The 21,547-nt window shown below is 39.6% G+C and overlaps 1 protein-coding gene across 14 annotated transcripts in view; it reads left to right on the top strand.

Annotated features, from left to right (window-relative positions):
• Nucleotides 1-21,547, top strand: part of Cadps2 (calcium dependent secretion activator 2) — a 535,166-nt gene that overhangs the window by 397,761 nt on the left and 115,858 nt on the right. For 7 of the 14 annotated variants that reach the window (XR_015685522.1, XM_087657182.1, XM_087657181.1 and 4 more), the window contains 4 exon segments: nt 5,356-5,457; nt 10,730-10,793; nt 13,452-13,575; nt 15,559-15,579. Coding sequence is in view for 10 of the 14 variants with exons in the window: in XM_087657182.1 (XP_087513308.1) it covers nt 5,356-5,457; nt 10,730-10,793; nt 13,452-13,575; nt 15,559-15,579 (311 nt within the window). In the remaining 4 variants the exon portion in view is untranslated. 14 annotated transcript variants of the gene reach the window in all.

Here is a 21,547-nt window from a genome sequence, read left to right as displayed (position 1 = left end):
CTCCTAGAGTATCTCCAGGGATCATGGTCACTTACAGTGTGTTTTGAAAAATGTGGAGAGCAAATCATTTGTACTCAAATTTATATACAAATGTGTCTTAAATGCTAAAATTATTTTTTATTGGTGTCATTGACCTCTGGGATATTTTTTTGATTATGAAACAGAAGTCTAGAATGTGTGAACAGCAAATTCCACAAGCACAGAAACTGAAACTCTACTTCTTGTCCATCCATATCTGAGTATCTAACTAGATACTTTCTTTTCTACCCGAACATTGAATGCTATAACCCATTTTTGTCCTATTTTCTCTCAGACTTTTAAAACTGGAAAGTAATTAGCCTTTTCCTTTGTAGGCACTTGTTTCTTACCTGTTTTCCCTGTTCTAGAAGCCAGTAGATAACAGAAAGCTGGATAATATTATTTATTCCTCTCTTTCCTATCTTATGTTTTTTTAGATTTGTTTATTTGTGCATATCAGCACTTTATTTACATGTATGCCTGCATGACAGATATCAAACAAAAGATGGAATCAGATCACATTGTAGATGGTTGTGAGGCATCATGTGATTACCGGGAATTGAACTCAGGACCTCTGGTTAAGCAGCCAGTGCTCTTAACCACTGAGCCATCTCTCCAGATCCCTGTATTATGCTTTTTAAGTCAGCATCCTTACCTGTAGTTTACATTTATTGGTGGAAAAAAAGCAAGAAAATATGTCTATTGTATATAAATATTTTTCCACTTTTAATCACTGTTCTGAGGCCATTTCCTTGGAGATAAACCTCCATCTTGGTGGAAAGTTCGTTGAGACTAAGGATGTTTTTTTAGAGAGGAAAAACATTCCATTCTGTAGGGACTCTCATTAAGCCTAGGGAATAAACAACTCAAAAGCCTCAGGAATTCCCTGAAACTGATCAGATACAGTAGGTCTTTCACTCCTCAAGCTTATATAAGTGAAAAGGTCTGTTGAGAGATATTCTCAGACAAACTCAGCTGCTTTGAAGAGGCTCAGACCATCTGAGCTCCCTGAAAGAAACAGTCTCCAACATGTTGAGCTGCATGTAAGTTGTGTAACGTTTCCAGCTTTTGTGGGTTGTCACCCATACTGAGGTGGCCTTTTGGTGCCTTTGACTATCTTTGGGTTACTTCTTCTACTGTAAAGTAAATTGATTTGAATATAACTAAAATAACAAGTAAACACTAGAGATGTTCTAAATCTAAACAGATGTTCCCCCTTTTTTAAAGAGTACTTTTACCCAAAGTACTTCAGCTACAACCCCTCCTCCTGTTTGACTTTCACAAAACTTCCTACGTATTATATGGTTCTGTGATACATATATTCCAAGTCATTTAAACTATGCTAATACTACTAAGGAATGACAAGCATTGCCTAGCCTTTAGGGGAGCAGCATGGTTTCTGTGTTCTCTTACCTTCTTCAGTTGATCTTACTTTGAGTTGCACCCCTTTGTTTCATCAGTATGTTTACACAGAACAACAACAGTCTCTCAGCTAGAGTGTTACCAGAGATAAAGAGGCACAGAATAAATAATTAGTTCATAATTGCGTCATAATAGATAGTGGCCTTATGTGGGGGTGTAGAGGGAACAGGTTGTGAAGATGAGAACTTAAATCTTCATATAGGATGGTGAGACTAATTAGTGGGCTGGAGGGGGAGGACAGACAAGTAAGGGATAAATGATCATTCATAAACCAATATAAAGACTCTGACTTGTGAAAAGTGTAACAGTATGATCATTTACAGTGTCTTGGACCAAAACGAAATGGGAAAGAACTCATAAATAGTAATATTCCTGGTACCTGACAAACCCAGGGTTGAGGGAGCAAGATCAAGAAGGCTGGAGCAATGCTCAAGGGGAACTAGCCATGGCTGGCCCCACAAGAACACTGGGGAAGTAGTGAGGGGATGGTTGAATTCTAATAAATCTATAATCTTTATTCTAAAAATGCATGTGGTATGATAACTTGAGAGGTGGCTTAATGAATACAAGCACCGGCTGCTCTTCTAGAGGACCCGGGTTTGATTGCTAGCATCCATATGGCAGCTCACAACTGTCTGTAACTCCAGTTCCAGGGACCCAGTGCATTCTTCAGGCCTCTGTGAGCACCATGCATGCGTCAGACATACATGCACACAAAATATCCATATGCATAAAATAACAATGTAATTAAATAAAAACTATTATTCTGATGCTACTGAAGCCCATTCATAAATTATTTTTTAACTTTAGATTAAATTATAAAGTTAAGATAAGCTTAAGATTTTTCTCAGGGCTTCAGTGAATATATCACTTATGATGTATGAAAGGTTTTGGAGGACAGGAGAGAAGCCTCAGCTGTTAAGAGCACTAACTAGTCTTCCAGAGGTCCTAAGTTCCCAACAACCACATAGTGGATCACGTCCAACCATCTGTAATCGTTAGCATTCTGGGATCCTATACACTCTTCTATGCCTAAAATAAAAGGATAAATCTTTAAAAACTGAAAAATAAAAAAGGAGAGCAAGGTCTTAGTGCTTTCATTGTGAACGTCTTCTGGGAGTGGGTAAGAGGCATTGTTTTTTAACTTGCTAGGTTATAAGTTTTCCACCTTGCATAAGTAATGTAGGAGTATAAATATAAATAAATAAGAATGTTTAAGATGTTTCCTGCTGTAAGCCTAGTCAGATACCACTCCCAGAGCTCAATAGGACTTTATTTTCTGTTCTTCATTATTTTTTTTTAAAGAAAATAAAAGAGAAAGCAAGTAGGTTGTAGTACTTGAGAACACTAGCTTCAAATTATAGGAAACTGAGATTCAAGTCCAGTCTCTGGCCTCTTACGTTTTGGAGAAGTAACCTCGCCTCCCTGAACCTCCTCCTCTCTTGGAAAGTACAGACAGGACTATGGGGAACAGTCTGTTATTCTGCAAGCAAAACATCTTGCCCAATGCCGGGTGCATAGTTCACATCCTGCAGTTTAGAATCGTAATGCTTCTTTCGACAACAAGAGTTAGTAGAAGATTGTTGACAACACGAGAATTGCGTGCCTTTATTATTAAAAGTCTTTAAGCCATTCCCCCAAGGCCTGATTGCAGCTGATTGTCATTCATTTCCGATAACCTAGGTTAGAAGGTTACCTCATATTCCTAATATTCAATAGTTTGCCTTATACAGTGCACATAAAAGGGTGTGGGAGTGGATAAAGGCAAGTTCATATCCCCCGGTGTATTTGTACATCACCCTGTTTGCTTCGTACTTGGTAGTAATGAAGTTGGTGAACTGACAGTGTTTCACTGTGTATTGAACTATTTATCCCCTCAGATCTTGATGCAAACCCTTTTCGGGCTCATCTCTCTCACTGTTCCTTACCTGAAATCCTATTCTGCCCTGCCAGATAAGCAGTACTCTATCACTGCAGATCGCAAAATCATCAGGCAGTTGAAAAAAGAACAGTCACTCAGGCTCACTAGATAGCATTGTCAGAAAGCCATGCTAAGCACCCAAATGTGAAACTCTTCGGTCTTTTACCGATTGTCCAGGCCTGCTGTGAAATAACCAGCTGTAACTAACCATGCAGAATGCATTCTTACTGCTGTCCGTGTAACAGCATAATGCAGTTGAATCTGAATGCCCAAATTAAACGTAATGTCAAGTTAATAACTTATATAAAACTCTCTGGTGGTACTCAAGGTAGACAGCCAACAGAGTGCTTGCCTAACACACACAAAGCTCTAGGTTCATCTCTGAGAGTCACGTGACCAACACAAGCGTGTGAGCCTGTAATCAGCACTTGGTAGACGGATCAGGAATTCAAAGACATTTTTGGTTATCTAGGCCATTGGAGACCAGTGATACATACAACCCTGTCTTTAATAAAACCAAAACCAAAACACTGACCTGAGGAGAGTTTTTGTGATCATTGTCACCAACGGTTACTAATAACTAATAAAATTGTCTGGTTTTTGTGTTAACATTGGCTTAGTAAAAGATGACTTTGAAACAGTTATGTGAAAACATTTGATTCATTTAATGCAAAACACCAGTGTTAAAATGTAGCTGCCTGCTGAATAACTTACCCACTGGCATTTTGTCCCTCCTCCATGCAAAACCAATACAAGTGGCTTTGTTATTAGTCTTTCCATAATTAACACTCAAAATCCTTTCTTACATGATAACTGTAACTGCTGTGTTATTCTAAATGTAAAATTAGATGTTGCCTTGTTTAGAAATTAATTATAATTGCAAGAAATGTTTTCAAAGACTAAATCCTAACAGCATGTAAATTTCTGAAGTAACAAATTATTTATTGTACATACGAACAAAGTCCTCATACATAAATGATGCTTGGATGTGACTAGAAGATCATCGTGTCAATAAGGTTCAAGTATAACTTTGAAATTAATTGCTTTTGTCCTAATTGACTAGTTAACAAGCGTGAAATATATATTCATGCACATACACACATACACACATAAACGGGAAATATCAAATTAAAGCCTTGTTTGTAAAGTAATTCTAGCCACTCTCTTTACATTTAATAATCCTTGTTTTTACCTATTTTATACATAAGCATTAATATTAATACTTGGAATAATGAGTGCACATCTTTAGGAAAATATAATCAGTTAAAAATGAGCTAATAAAGAAAATGCCTGCTGCCCGTTCAAGCGCCAAAGATTTTCTTAAGTATATAAGGTTTAAAGTAAATGTAAAATGAATGTGTTTCCCCCTCTGGATTAGCATGGACAGTTTAACTTTATGTTCTCAAAATTTCACATGTCTGCTATACAACCAGATACAGAATTTTTTTTGAGAATTTTCTAAATATAATTTGCTAAGTGCATCTTATCTACTTGTGTCAGGCTCGCATATTTATCTAAAACTTCTGTTTCTTACAAACTTTAAATGTCTCCGGCTTCGTGTTCTGTACACTTCTATTTGGAAGAGAAGCAGTTAAGATATTTGCACTTGCATTCAGTCTATTTGATAATAGTCCCATTCAGGGGATAGGCATTTAATTGGTCAGATGTTTAATTCCACTGGAGAACATTTTCCCTGGATTTTCAAGGACTAGTTATTGTTTTCTGTGTATCTGGGAACTATTTATTGTCAGCATTTTACCTTGAAGGCTGTCTAAGAGAATGAATCCATTCCATTCATTCTAGGTCAAAAAATAAAATGAAGTAAATGGCTGCAAACACTTCCATTAAATTTCCGGTGTAAACACAGCTAATGCTAAGATGCCTTTTCCTTGATTATTTGAATGATTTAGGGATATATTTGTGTGTATAAAATCTTTCAAGGTAAATCATCTCTTAATACAAATTGCTGACTCTTGGGTTTGGTTTTTTTCCAGGCCTGATGGGATTGGAACAGTTTCAGTGGAAGAGAAAGAAAGATTTGAGGAGATAAAAGACAGACTCTCTTCGCTCTTAGAAAACCAGATCAGCCACTTCAGGTGTGTATTGTATTTGAGCCAAGGATCTGTTTTTTTTCCAATCAGGCTTTAGCCTCCGTGCCCTGGTACGTTTTTTTGTTAAATCTTCCTGCCACCACTCAGCTACCAGGAAGTTCCGGTTGTGTGTGGTGTATGATCCAGTCTTCATTCTGCCGTCTTTGTTTCCACTGTTTCTGTAGCTCGGCCATTCCTGCTGTAACATCTGTCTGCTGTAGCTCATGCTCTTCCTCGGCATTTTCATCCTTGCATAGTGCTTTTCATCCCAGCCCTAGAGACTTCCCCTTCTTTCCTCTGTCCCACCAGACAAGGAGTTTCCTACGGTGGGCATTCCCAGTTTTCTCTAGTAAAGATTAGTCTCAAGTATTTTCGCAAGTCTATGTGCTTTCCACTTACCCTGCTGTAACGTAGTTAATAATGTCACTGCTTAATCTATTAGATATCTTCGCATTCACAACATAAGTCATAGCACCTCCTTCACAGTGATTAGACTTTAATCATCAGCAGAGTGAAAGACCAGCATCTCGATACTATCGTTGCTCCGGTTTTAGGTAGTCTCAAAGAACCCACTGGTTAGAAAACATAAATAGAAACACACTAATATGTTTTCTTCTATTACCGCTCCTATTAGACTGTCTGAAGTACTGTTACATCAATTAATTTTGTCTTATAGAATCTCTACCATGTTGTCCTTCTTTGGTTTGGAATCATTTCAGAAAAAAAAAAAACCAAACTTTATGAATATACGTTCCCACCAAATCGTTATTTATATGTGAGAGTGAAGAATGGCTTATGAATCCTCTGAGACGTTATGTCCCCAGCTTTCCCTTCCAGTGCAGCTCTCCTGTACCAGTGTCAGTCTACGTTAATTCCCCAGAGAAGGTGATGGTACCTGGACCGAGAAAGAGGAAACCAACATCACCCATGGTCAAAAGTTACGATAGAAAGATCTTACAAACCTCTATTATAAAACTTTAATAATAACATGCCTCTCCCAACTCATATACTTGACGGTCCCAAAGCTAGCAGCTGTTGAGGCTTACGTGTTGCAAGCGTCTTCTCCTAAGTGTCTGCCCAAGAGCAAAAGCCTACACCTGTAGATACTTAGAGCTTCCTTAACATCTTAACAAGAGGCACCTTTCTCAAGGACTTCCTTTAAGAACTGCTTGTATTCACACAGCTTCTTTGCACTTTCTAATGACATACTGTTGAACATGGTCACACACGTAGATCATCAGACATTTGGGAAAAGTATTTAATATGAAGAAACAGCTCAATTTATGTAAATAACAAAGGGAGGTGAATATTTGGAAATAGCAAAAATTGTACAGGGAAAAGGAAAGTAAGGGGAATGTCATAGAAGTCTTTAGAGAGGTTTAAAAGGACAGGGCACCTATCAATCAAAAGTGAGATTGAAAAGTTAAAGTAACACTTCAGAGAACAAGTAGGGACTCTAGGGATAGTATGAAAATGTTAACATACATGCACATCGTTGAGAGGTTAAATTTATGAAAACTTCCAGAGGGTACGGTGTTCTCTTGTAGTTCTGTGACCCTCCATTCAGCAAAAACTGATATTTGACTTCACCATAGAAAGGAATTTAAGGATGGGACAGTATAAAACAAAGCTAGAGTGTATTTAAAATAATAATAAAATAAGAAAGCACTCCAACAAATGTGGATGTAGGCTTCTCCAAACTCCACTTGACGGCCTCAACTCTAGCCACATGCTCCTGGTGATCTTCAAGCGACATCTCAAAGGTTATTAGGAAGATTTCTCTCCTTTTGCAGTCTCTTTTTAAAATCAAGATGACTATAGGGTGGCTCTAAAGGTACCATGGTGGGATTTCAATTGGTAAGTTAAAACCATAATCACTAGGATTGCATAAGAGTTAAGAATGTACTTTACCTGAAATGGGGTTTCTGGTAAGATTCCTAGAAGTGTATAGTTTACAGTTAGAGAAGGGAAATCGTCTCATGTGTCCTTTATTCCCGTTTTAACATTCTTACTTGAAAATATCACTATGCAGAAGCAATAGTGTCCCTGCAGCAAACTTTAATTGTGTTGGAAATCTTGGTTTGCCCATGACCTAGGTAGAGGCTTCAAAGGGATTCTAAAATGAAAGGCTCTTTCCTTCTCCCATGTCCCCATAATTGTTTTTATTCTGCCTCACCATAACTCAAATGGGAAAGGTAACTGCAAATGGTGAAACTCAGTAAGCAGAAAGAGTGAGAGAGTGTGCGATGGGGAAAAGGAGACAGCATTTAAGAGGGAATTGCAACTTAAAACTGCAGCCAGGGGCTGAAGTAGGAGAATGAGCAGTTCCAGTCTGTCCTCAAAACCGAAAGCCACTTGGCATAGCTACCAATCAAAACAGCAAATCTGACCACACAGAGAAACCGGAGCTTCCAAATGCTGTGGCATTAAACCCACTCTGGAAACTAGGTTAGCGGGTCGTGAAATCATAAATGCCTGTTGCAGGTGGGACCTATTTCATGCCTACATGTTTTCCGCTGTGAAAGCAAAGTCCACGTATGCCAAAGAACAGATGGCAGTCTGTAACAAAAGTGTTCATAGTTGAATAAAAATTAGCCACATGACTTTTGAAAGCTGTGGGTGTAGTGGTACGGCCTCCACCAACACGAGGGAAGGAAGTGCCAAGCGAGGGTTCATACACACAAAAAAGTACAAACTATGTCCTCTTAGATAAGATTCTAGGCATGTAATCTCATCCAAAAGTAGAAAGTTGATCAGTGGTTGCCTGAGGTACGAGAAAGGTCATAAATTTACTTGCCTCTGCTGACACTTAAAAAAAAAAGCAAATACAGTGTCATAATTTAAAACAAATTTCATAATTAGAATACATGTAATTTGTTCTAGATCCCTCCACTGCCTAGCACTGAGGGCTAAGGAGATAGCTGGGCAGGTGACGCTTACCTGTCACATGTATTGTCCTGGGGTGAATCCCCATCATCCAAAACCTAAACACTGAGGGAGTCTCTTTCATAGCAGGGCGTTGTTAGGCTATCAGAAACTGAAAACTCAAAAAGTAAAAACACACGAGCACAGGTTGGGGATATAAAGTCCAAATGTTAACAGACTCGGCTAAAAAAAACTTGACCTTTTTCTCTCTTCTAAAACACAGACAGTACTTGGGGGTAAGGCAGAGCAAACATGAAGGACTCAAGATGTGTATTGTGAAAGGCCTGTTAGAGGAAGCATGCACAGTGCACATAGAATTTGAATAAATATTAATGGTGCATTTAAGTAAGGAAAGGGGCAGTGCTTTAATCCAAGACGGGTCTAAGCCAGCTTATCTGTAAACCCTTTATTTATCTGTAAACCCTCGTTTACCAAAGTGGGAATGAGGTTGGCTTCAGTTCACTCAGATTAGGTATTAAATGTGGTTGAATTTTATTCAATAATTGAGTGGTTTCCACTTTGCTTTGCTGTTGCATAGCTGTCAAGAGGGGGAAAGAAGAAGAAGGAAAAAAAAAAAACACCAAAAAACCAAAATATTTATCCTGAAAGGAGGCAGGACAAAATGATCCCCTTCTTTTATAACTTGCGTTATAAAGATTAATTAAGCTTCTGTGCAGTTATTTTCTACCCGTTATTGATTCAGGATTACTCTACATGTGCCGAATTATTTACACACCCTGCACAGCCAATGCTAATTCAGAACATACCCATAGGGACCTCGGAGCCCTGAAATGCTAAATGTAATCTGAGGATCAGTAACATTCCATTCATAAAATGTGTCACCCGCAGGTTAATGGAAATAAACAATAGCAAAGACAATGAGTGGATTATGCAAATGCGCTGAAAAGATTAAGCAAAGGGGAGGGAACTACAAGGAGCCAATTGCCGCTTTATTTAAATGTGGATTAAGCTTTAAAGTATACAGAGTGATTAAAGCCATTTCGCTAATTTGCTGAGGTCTAAAAAGCACCATTTCACAGAAACCTCTATTAAAATAAATTGATTGAGGCTTTCCTGGAGGTGGGGCAACATGGCACCGAGAGGCAAAACTAAGTAAGCTAAGTTCTAACAGAGAGTAGATGATAAATGCTCTGGAGAAAAGCCCGCCTAACTAAATTTGGAAAGCATGCACTTGCATTTATCTCGACTGGAGGAGATTTCATGAAACTGACAGTCCCCAGACAAACTCAAATACAACTCTTTTAAAAGAAAGAAATACGTCTTTTTCTTTTTTTTTTTTAATTTTTTTTTTAACTTTTAGCTTGAAATGTAAAGTGTGTTCTAGGTAAATCCATTCGAATTACAATGTGAGAAAAGTAATTTCATTCCCAGGCTCCTGGATAATTGAGTAGGCAGTGGAGAGAAGTAAACTTCTCCCCAACTCATTAGTTTTACAGACTCCTAAGTCAAAGTGGGGTAGCAGCTGCCTACAGTCTGGGACCTGGAGAGGGAGCTACAGTCTGGGAGAGGTGGTGGTGGGGTCTTCGGTGATTCTGATTCAGGGAGTACCAGTTCTGATTCTCAGCACTCTTCACGTGGAGATTGATGTGAAAAAAACAAACAAACATGCAAACAAACAAACAAAAACACCTATTACCATCCTGTGGCCCCTGACCTTAGAAGGAATCCACCCTCTCTCTCTCCCTGAGCCTGGGTTTCAGAACATTACCCCCACTCCTGTTTATGGGCTGTGTGCCTTCCACTTGTTACTTTATAGCTACAATCCATCAGTGAAGAAACAGTTGGGGTCTTGATTGTCTGAGGAAAATCTGCACAGGGTTTGCATGGTCCTGAGAAGGTGAAATAATTAAACTCGATGGTTGCCAGGTAGTGTCCTTAAATTGGTGGAGGGAACGTTGTTAGTCTTAGAAGTTAAGTATACAGTGGATACCTTCTTCTCCCGCATATCCATGCCAGCAGGTATGAGGAAAAAAAAACAAAACAAAACTATTTCATTCTCATCAGGACCTTAAATACCAAACCTTAAACAAGAAATTTTTAGGTGTCATGCAATAATCCTCTCTCCACAATGACCCTGAGGTGTCCTCCTTAACGTCTATTCTTTTAGTGCATGTGTCACGAAGACTTGAGAATCCTTTCCATCATAGTTGGCACCTTGCTAGTTCAAGATGTTGAATCATACCCTTGGTAAAATATAACAGTTAAAATAATGTCCAAGAGGACTCAATGCTTTAACTTGTCTTCAAGGTTCTCCACTCATGCTAAGACGTCATCACTGGGTTAATATTATATGCTTTGTGTTTATGTTCCTCCTTTTTTTTTTTTTTTAAAGATACTGCTTTCCCTTCGGACGACCTGAGGGTGCTCTAAAAGCTACGCTCTCGTTACTTGAAAGGGTATGTATGAGGGTTTCTAGACGTTCTTTGTGTTCTTTGGGGCTGGGTTCGGGCTGTTGAACCAAACAGTCATCCTAGGAGCTTTTGGCTGAGCCCATGCCACTGTGCCCATAACTTTTCTTACTAATTTCCTCACTGTCTCCATACTACTTCCTTTCCTCCACCATCTTGTCCCCATACGGTACCACTATTGTCTTTTATCGATACCAGTCTTTGCACCTTTCCCCCCACCTATCATCTCATGAGATTTTTGTTGTTGTTCGTTTGTTTTCTGAGTTGTTCCTATTTTCCAAGCCCACTACACACTTGCCTTTCATGATCTTCTCAGGTTCGCTGGGTTTTCCAAGCACTTTTCAGCCTTAGAGTCTTCCCCATAAGAATTACAAACAATTTTGTTTATTCCCTATAGCTTGTGGTTTTGTTACTCTGGTCCCGATTTGTTGACTTTATCTTATCTATTTTTCTGCTAACGTAACTTTAGAAATTACCACCTATTAGCATGCCTACTAGAAAAGGAAGCAGAAATATTGGTCCAAAATTGAGAGAGAGGGCTTGACCCAGAGATTAAAATGAAATGCTTGATTATAGGTTAAGTCTGTACATGTTGTAGCCTTGTCTTCTGTTTTGTGTGCCTTGAATGAAGTCATTCATCCAACAACAGGTTTTATTAGAATTTTTATATTGTTAAAAGCTGTGTGTAGCCTTGGCTTTTCAAAGTATTTGTTCTGTCCTATTCCTTAAGGCAATTACAAAGCAGTCAATTCTTGAAGTTGCTTTACTTTTTGTAACCGAATACCATCTTGGGTATCTCACACAACCTCGCTGAGTCCTGGTTTCCATGGCAGACTCTTGCTTCTCCATCCCAGCAGGGAGGGGGTAGTGATCCAGAGAAACCCTGTGACAGGTGGCAGGGTGATAGCCACCCTTCCTAGTTATAGCCACTAATCACATCTCCTGCTAAACTGAAACAGAATGCTACAGGCCATTTCTTTATTTTCTTTTTAAAACATCTCTCCTGACTTACTAGCAATTTTAAAAAACAAAATAGAATCCGTAAGTGAATTTTTTAACACCTTCAGTGCTTTGAAAGAACCCCAGAAGAAGCTGAAACCAGAAGCCAGAGTTTAAAATCTCCCTTTCCACATGAAGTGCTTAAGTTCCTAGACGAAGTAAAATAACATCTAAATCCTAGCTTCACCTCTGGGGCAAACATATACATTCTCATTTCTTATTACTCTTTCTGTTATTTCAAGTTTCTCAGCATGAGAAGCTGAAGTAGAATTCATGAGACTCTATGCAACAGCAGCATCTTGATGGTAAATTTTGGCAAAGATTTCATTAAATATAATAAGCCTATACATATTTTACTTCACACTTTTTTTTCAGGCTACAAAGTATCTACTTTCTGTTTCTGAAGTAGCAAAAAATATGTCGTAGTTGAATTTGATGAGCACTTTTTTTTCAGGCTATAAAGTATCTACTTTCAGTTTCTGAAGTAGCAAAAAATATGTCGTAGTTGAATTTGATAATGAAAGACCTGTTAAGTGATAACATTCACTGCTTCCAAGAAAGAAAATCTTGCCTAAAGACATTTGAAAATGCTGCCAGAGCCATTAATGCTGGCACACTAGAATGAATTCAAGAGTGTCCAAACATTGGTAAGGAGGGAAGAAAGTAATAAAGTTTCAAATGGACGTCTTCAGGTCCTTCTTGCAATTTAAGAGATTTGTAGAATATTGGCCACACTTAACGGCCCCTGTATTACCTTTTTATCTTATGTATCATTGTTTGAATATAAAGAAAGCATAGCAATTACATTAAATACATGGGAAAATACTCTGCCTAACAATGGCTAACACTTTACAATAGGAGTTGCAATTAAAAAGCTCCAGTGCATCGTTAGAAAGTATTTAAAGTTATCTTTAGAATTTTGTACATAACCGTATTTGCTCCTCAACCATAAAGCATGGTAAGGAAAAATATCCAAGAATACATTTTAGGAACCCAGCCTTCTTTTTTATCCAAAACTGAAGAAAATGTCCCCGTGTCCCAGTGTTTGATCTCACAGAAAGCACTGGTTCCATTAGGCAGGGATGCCCCTTCCTCTTTTTGGACTTCAGCACACCGTGCTCAGCAGACCCCAATTATTAACGTTTCATCTGAGATGTTTACAGCGCTCCAAAATTATGCCCATTCACGATGGAGCTGTTTCTTAACGATTTTTTTCCCACATATATAACTCAGAAGACCCACGGCGTTTACATTAGGACTGTACAAGACAAACTTTGTTTATCACTTTTATGCCAAGGGCTGTAATCCTGATCTGAAACAGCTGCTCTAATGGTGTCGTGGATCCCCAGAGAAGAAGTGACAGTCACACTGAATCCTGGTGACCTGGCCTATGGGAGGTTTGATGTGCACAAATGAGGCTTATACAGGAGGAACCAATACTGAAGGATTAGGTCCCAGTTGTGAAGTGCCGACTCATTACTTCCCACAAGTTACAGAAGACCCCTCCCCCTCTCCTCCCCTCCCCTCCCCCTTCCCAGGAACACTCAGGTCTGGTTCAATCTGTGTGATTTGTTTTTAGAATGTGTTTTATGCAGCGCCTCTCCTCTCTCCTTTTCTGCCCACCCGGCTTCTCTCTCCTCTCCCTAGGTTTTAATGAAAGACATCGCCACTCCTATCCCCGCAGAGGAGGTGAAGAAAGTGGTCAGAAAATGTCTGGAGAAAGCTGCCTTGATCAATTACACTAGACTCACAGAATATGCCAAAATTGAAGGTCAGTGCCCTGAGCAGTTGCCGAAGTGGCCGTGAGAGCCAACAATGCCTGTTAACTGAATTTTCTATGAGAAGTCCTTTCCTTCCCTGAACAATCCTGTGCCACGGCAAAGGGAAATGTCTCATTAAAATCTCAGCTGGCGAACTGAAGCCTTTTTCCTATTCATTGCTTTAATATGCCTCCTGGGACTCGGCTTGAATGAAAGACCCAGGATCCGCGCTTAGGTTGGCCTTTGTTCGCATTTGAGTTTTCAGGAAACCAAAAGGTGTTTTCCTGGGTTGTATTTTTTTTTTTAACGTTACTGTAAGTACGTCTAACGTTTAAACTATGGGCTGCGGATTCTTCGCTGACTGATGTCAGTGTAGCATTCCGTGATTTTATTTTCCGACCTGCACTGTCACTCGGTGGAGGGAGAAACTTGTTGATTGTTTCGCCGGGCTGGGGTAGAGGGGTAGAACTTCCTGCCACTGTTAATTGCTCGCTCTACGTGGATGCGTTTGAAAGATTAGACCTCTTGAGGGGACTGTGCACTTTTTCTCTGTCTTCGAGTTTTATTCATTAAGGACACTGATATTTTAAATGTTTGGAGATAAGGGGATGGGACGTTGCGGCTGAGTCGTGCGAGATCAGCTTTTATTTTTCTGGTCTTTTGAACTGGCTGACTTCAAAGTATGGGGAAAGATTTGAAGTCATTTGTTCAAATTGTCGTAAAGCTGGCTCGCATCAGACGTGGGATCATCACCAGCAAGAAAGGGAAAGTTTGTGCTTTGTTAAATATTTATTATATCTTAAAATAAGAGGGTAGTCATCCTAGAGACCAAGATCTGCAACTTTTAGTAATTTTAGATTGTGCTTAGCGGACGGCTAATTTATAATTAATTGGTATTAGAATAAATTTATCCCTCTTCAGCCAATGGAAAAATAGATAAATGTTCTGCCTTTCCTTTTTTTTTTTTCTCCTCCAAATCTGGCCAAGCTCCCTAACAAGCATGCGATAACCAACCTCCTGAGTGATTAACAAAAAAAGCCATCTCGTCACCATAGCAACCAATATTATATCACGAGAGTAACAACGTGAAACCTCCTTAGTTACCAGCTTAACATCATTAATTACGATATCATGTTGTGTTAAAGCAAACGCGGTGAACACTCGGTCACTCGAAAGAAGATGAACGCTTTGGTTTTCACCGGTGCACACTCCTTCCGCGTAGCTTTCATCTCGGGGAGTGTTGAGTGTCCCAAACATGGTTGAGAGAACTCATCCCTGAACCAACCTCAAACTCTTTCAAGTGCCTCAGAGGAAAGTTTGTGGGGGACCTTGTACAAATACATCTCCAGTCTTAAATTTGCAGACGGAACCTTTCCTTTCTGAGCTCTGGCACCGTTTTCCTGCTCTGCAAGAATGCTGAGATGGAGGGGCTGGGGATTTAGCTCGGTGGTAGAGCGCTTGCCTAGGAAGCGCAAGGCCCTGGGTTCGGTCCCCAGCTCCGAAAAAAAAGAACCAAAAAAAAAAAAAAAAAAGAAAAGAATGCTGAGATGGTTGGCTCCCTTTCCATGTGTGTCGCTCGGTGGTTGATAGTTGTAGAATCTGTTAGGAAGGAGGTGGGGTGTCTTCTTTTATCTGTAGGTAGAGATGTTTGCTCTAAAACCAAGGGGAGAGCATGCAGGGACCCGCCCATGTTCTCCTTTCCTGGAGTTTGATGTGAATATTCTAGAAAATGGATCCCAGCAATGTGCTGGAGGACTGCCAAGCTGTCTTACTTCAGAAACGTAAGACATCGCTCGCTCACTGAGAAAAACTGGCCTGCTTTTTCAGTTTCTCCTTCCACCCTACCTATTCTGATGTTCATTAAAAAAAAAAAAAAGAATTCTTTTTTAATGTTCAGGTCAAACCAAGAACAACGCAAAATGAGTTAGAAATAGAAAGATGGGTTAGTTTTCTTTGCTTCCTCGGCCTTAAATTCTCTTTTCTTATGTTTTTAGGGCCTGCAGAAAAGGAAACAGGTAAATGTTTCTGCATGCACGTGCCATGTTTCTGTTGTGGTGGTATATGACATTGTAGAAATATTTCTTTGAAGTACGGTTGTCATAAAAAAAAAGCGCCTATTTAATGCATATAAAAATGTGGTCATGGGACTATTCACAATTTGTACGACAAACCTGTCCACCACTTCCAAAAGTCTCCTCCTACCCTCTTCATTATTATCATAACTAGGAGGAAAAACAAACAAACAACTACGTGCTCTCAGAGCACTTTTTAGTTGTACAAAACAGCACTGCTGTATGGAGGTCCCTCTGCTGTATGGTAGGTGTCTGTGGTTTACCGACCTTATGATCTGAAGCTTCGCACGACGCCGTTGATACTTTTCCATTTAACGTACCGTGAGATAGTTCTACCCTTCGTCTTTCCTGGTATTTCACATCACTTGGTGGTACCATACAGTACATGTCTTACTGCATTTGATTTGTTTCGTTAACACAGTGCCCTACACATACATGGAGCTCACAACAGGTCAGGGCGAGGTTTCCTTCTTCTCTAAGGCTGAGTAAGACTTCATTATCTGCACAAATCAAATTTGCCAAATGCCTTTGTCTATCGGTAGAGATTGAATTGCTTTCATGGTTTGGTTGTTGTGGATAATGTTGCAAGGAAGTTGGAAGATATCTGAAGATTTTTATTTCTTTTCCTTTGGAAAAGGAAAATAGGAGACTCCATAGTAGATTTACATTCTTATTTTTTTTTTGTGCTCCTCCATACTGCTGTCCACAGTTCGTCTAACCATCTCCTCCACACTGCCCTTCTTCCCTTCATATCCTTGCCTACTATCTGTTAGATGAGGTGAAGCGGGGGTTTCTGTGACCATGGTTGCTGGAGAGGAAGGGATAGTTTATTATGAGTTTATTTACATCCCCATGAAGACACTGACTATTTTCATATAAGCAAGAGACCCACTGGGCCTTGGTAGGTGCTCATTTGATAGATGTCTTACTCTGTTCCTCTGCCATTTTTCATTGGGTTATTTGAGGCTTCTGGCATTGATTAGCATGAGTGTGTCATATATTTCAGATGTTAGCCCTCACGCAGATGCATTTTCTCTCATCTGTAGGCTGTCTTTTATTGCGTTGCCTTCTTTCCTATTGGTTACATCTGTAAGAGGCGCTCTCCCCATCAGAGTGCCTGTTTGTTTGTTTGTTTTTACCAGGATACTTAAAACACATCTTTTCATAACTACTGCTAACGCTTTGTAGGAAGAATATGTGTCATTTTTCTCTGGAAGATCAGCAGTAGTTTTATATGAATTCAAGGCAAGAAACCAGAGACCATATTAATGTTATACATTGTCTTAAGCATGGACACTAGTCCTATTGGAAGTGGTTACCAATACTTGAAGGGGTCTCATAATTGGAAGAGAGAAGCATTTTCCTTTATCACGCTTGAAAACTAGCATAAGGGCCAAAAGCAAAACTACCATGACATGAAAGTAACATGTTCTTAACTCCAAACGAATGAGCACAGGCTATAAAATCCCTAGGGAAACTGTGTGTGCACAAGGGCGCATGTGTGTAAGTGTAGGGGTGTGTGTAGTGCGTATGGGTGTATGTGTATGTGTGTGTGTTTCTGAGTCTCTGAAATGTTAAAGGTCTTGTTCCTTTTGCTTCGTATCACAACTGTAATTAATTGTGCATACCATTTTCTGTACACTCTACCTGTTCCCTCTTCAGCCTTATGAGCAGAATACTTCTTGCCTTGCTCCTCCTGTCTCTAGGTACCTAACCTGATGGCAGGATCAGTGTTCTGAGTTTTTGTTAATTAGTTCCCATCTGGAAACAGCAGTGCTTGAGACAAGTGGTAAACCATCTTCATATCCACATAGACAATTTTTTTTTCATGCTGAAACTCACATCTTCTACTACGGGCTCTATTTCTTTCTGTTATTTTCCACAGTCTGTGTCCTGAAAGGTGAGGCAGTACAACACACTGAGACACACGCGGGGGAAGAAAGGCACTCCACACTAGTTACTGATAGCACTTGAGAAAAATATTAGAATAGAATGAGGTTTTTCTAATCATCTCGACTCGCGGCAGCCCACTCGGTATCAGTAGTTCCATGTTCTTTTACAAACTCTTTCAAAAGATTTTTTGCAAAGCCAGCAAAGTGGATTGACAGATAAAGACGTTTTCCACAGAGCCTGGCAACTTGAGTTCAACCTGCAGAACCCATAGACAGACAGACAGACGGACAGACAGACAGACAGGTGTGTGTGTGTGTGTGTGTGTGTGTGTGTGTGTGTGTGCGTAAACATATATTTACAATATACCATTTAAACTCCCATAGTCTATAACACGGTTGTTCTGAAAACTGATTTTAGCCTAGTCTACAAGCAAGGAGTCGGAAGTGTTTGTGCTTTCCCACCTCTGTAGAGCGTACAAGCCATACATCTAAAACCAAACTCAGGCCTGATCGTTATGCTTTGGGGCTTTGTTTCTTCTGTGGAATAAGACAAAATTCTAGTGCACCTCAGAACACGTGGGCGGAGATGTACAGTACTTACATGGCTCGAGAGGAGCAAGAGGGAAAGGATCTTCCATGTACCTTGCTGCCCCTGATGGGGAAGCCTCCCTTCACCCCTATTTCCTGTGCTTTCCGCCATTCACCTGGGCATCTCAGCAGCTCTAAGAAAAACAATTTTGGTAAGACTAAATGCTGATATAGAAGGGAAAACTATAAGTACGGTCTTTGATAATTGCTCTAAATCAATGAGAGATTTTTAAAGAAATGTATATTTCTTTAGTTGCATTTAGTGGCAAAGAGATTTCCTGGTAAGTGACCAGGGGAGATTTTTTTTTAATTAATATAAATGAAAATATTAATTACCTTTTTATTGATGATTTTTTTCAAAAATTCTCCTGGACATTACTACCTACAAAAGAAGAATGTTCTGCCCAAGATTTCTTATGATCTTGTCATCAATCCGAATGTCCTAAAAGTGTTTTTAAAAAAAATGATTTTTATAGAAGCTGGAGAACTTCAGAAAAAAAAAGTTGGCTACCATTATCAAAATTCCATGCATTTGTGTAACCACCTGGTCTCTGAGACCTGGGAACACAGGCTGTTCTTTCTCCAATGGCTGCTAGGCTTCCAAGACTGTCAGGCTCAAAATGATAACATTGTATGACAGTCCCTTCAGCCTTGTTACAAAGGCTTACGGTTCATACTATTTCATCACAACTTTTCCCCAAAATAAAGTTACTATTAAGACAAAAAGTAAAAATTAAAAAGCCCTCTATGATAGGCCCGGTCTAAGCAGTTTAAATGTGTCACCTCATTTACCTCTTAAAATGAAACTTTGTGACGCATGTTATTATGGTTACTATGTCAAAAAAAAAACAAAACAAAACAAAAAAACAGATAAGTGGCTGCACTTGTCTAGCTTCACAAACCTCATAAGTAAGTCATTGGGGCTCAGTGTCTGAGGATTTTCATTTAGGATCTTTCCTCCCTCCCTTTCTCCCTCTTGAAAAGTTTGTATCCACTGAAAAGTTACAATCTCGCTTAGTTCCTCTGACGTCTCAGTTGTCCTGTTTCATTCTTACTTCTCTTCCTAAACCAGAGGGCACAAAACGGTTCTTCATCCTCCTTATCATCCTGTGGTGTTAGCACCTTGAGGAGAGAGGGAGCCTCGTATCTCAGTAACCGGTTCATCCCCAGCTCAGAGGAAACTGCCATGCACGGCACATGCTTGGTACCCAGTAAATATTTATTTAATAAACAGATGAGCGTACAACACAGACCGTTATCTGGCTACTTACAGCAGAAAGAGCATCCGTAAGCTGGCAGCATGCCTTGTAAAAGGTCAATCGAACCAATCGCTGTGTAATTAAAATACAGGGTAAAAACTGGCCACTTAAAAACAACACGAATGGAGGTGGGGGAGAGGAAAAAAACATAGTCCATCACAGGATCAGAGAAGACGAGGCTTACAACTACGTTTACAGTACACAGAGATTCATCTGTTTCCACCATTCGCTGACCCACTATGCTGCTCGTTTGTGATCCATGGTTTCCTCTTTCCTTTGGGATCCTTCCTTGTCTGTTGGCAGGACACGCGTGCGGATAATCTAAACAACAGATCTGTTAGAGTCGAACAACAGATTAATGAAAACAAACGACCTCGTTCAATGCCTTTCCTTCTTGGGTATCGCGTGTTACGTATAAAGCTTAAGGAGCTATAAAATACAGCTGCTTGGGTTGACATTTTTCAGTACTTTATAAGTAATCTTTGAGTTACACTGTACCAAAACCAAGTCTTTATGAATTTGCTTATCCCAGTTGCCGGTTTTGTAGTAGTGAGATTTATAATCTAGAACTCATAATGGCACATAGATCTTAGTTTTCATTCTATTTACACTGAATGGCTTGATACTGCCATTCAATTATGTATCTTTTTTCTTTAAAAAAAATGAAATATCCCTTTGTTTTTTAGTTCAACGAGTTTCTTAAGAGATGAGAACAGCTCTAATGCATACGCTGTTGGTCCCTGCAGTGCTCCAGAAACTGTGCGACTTACAGTATAAGCATGTTTCTTAGAACTACCCTTTACATGACTCTTCTGCGTACGTTTGATAAGTAGGTGTCTTAAGAATCCACAACTATGGAGGTGTCTAGCACAGATGAAACAGGAGAGAACTTTGTCCTGTAAAGACCCATGTCAGCCCTCCTGTTCGTTGCCAGGTTCCCAGGTCTAAGCCCCGATGTGCTCATTTACAGACTTCCAGTTGAATGACACCAAAATGCTTTCCCGCGAGACACCGTGCCGACTCTCTTGGAGAAAAGAAGCCGCACTGTGGCTTGTCCTTACGTCATTAGGATGTGTGTGCCATCTGGGTGGCATTTTAATTTAGCACTACATTGTCAAACGATGATGATAAATAATAAATAGTCTGTTTTGTTTAAGATCCGTGTGCCGAGAAACAGTTGATATGTCTTGTTGACAGTGAATAACTTCTTACCAATATTTCTAAAATAATAATTTTCTCACGTAAAGGTTTGGTGTGCTGGCTTTAGGTTTATTTACTATTAGATGTCACTTCACACACACACACACAAACACACACACACACAACCACAAGCATACACACATATGTAAGATTTAAAAAATAAGTTAAGACCTAAAAATAGATGTCACCATAAACTGATGGTTTTTTGTGAGCTAAACCAAAAAAACAAAACAAAACAAACAAACAAAAACAACAAAAAAACTGTTCTCCAAAGTATGACAACACTCTGTGGGAAATAATCTGTAAACTGAAGGCTACAGACTCTTCACCCAACAGAAATCAACAGGTACCTGAAGAATTCCCATCTGACATTGAGCAGTGTGATAAAAACAATGGGCTCCTTCTGAATTACCTGTCGATGATGGGTCTGCCAATAGACAACAGTCTCTGACTCCAGAACAATAGGGATGAATTATAATTTCTTCATTGTACGTGAGAACACCATTCATGTCTGCTGGAGCTCTTAGTTCCCTGCAGCTTCCAGTGAAGGAAATTCAAGTGTACACTGTGAATGTGTGGGGGACACGCTGATCTACCTGTTGCGATCACTGGATAAAGGACCACGTCGAGCTTCATGTTTGTCCTAGAATTTTCAAGATGTGGGTGTTTTCCACATGGCAATGGCATGTTTACATTACCTAAGAAGAGGAAATTTCCCTAACGGCCATAAATTGCTTTAATTTCCTCGGGTAATGTAATCCAATGGAGCTGTTGATTTCTAAACTATTATTGTCAATATTCTTTTATCCTCATACTGAATTGAACATCATTAATCCCGCTTCCCGGATACAGGATGGATGGTTTTCTATCAAGCTTATATTTAAGCATAATTCTACTTCACTTCGGCGTCTTTCTCCTTCTCCGGTTCGGAGTGAACGGGATTCTTCCTATTTTTGTTCACTTCAGCTCTTC

The sequence above is a fragment of the Rattus norvegicus genome, chromosome 4, assembly GCF_021556685.1.
Source record: "Rattus norvegicus strain SHRSP/BbbUtx chromosome 4, alternate assembly SHRSP_T2T, whole genome shotgun sequence".
Classification (NCBI taxonomy): domain Eukaryota; kingdom Metazoa; phylum Chordata; class Mammalia; order Rodentia; family Muridae; genus Rattus; species Rattus norvegicus.
Note: the sequence above shows the minus strand (reverse complement) of the source record. Positions and strands in the feature narration are given on the sequence as shown.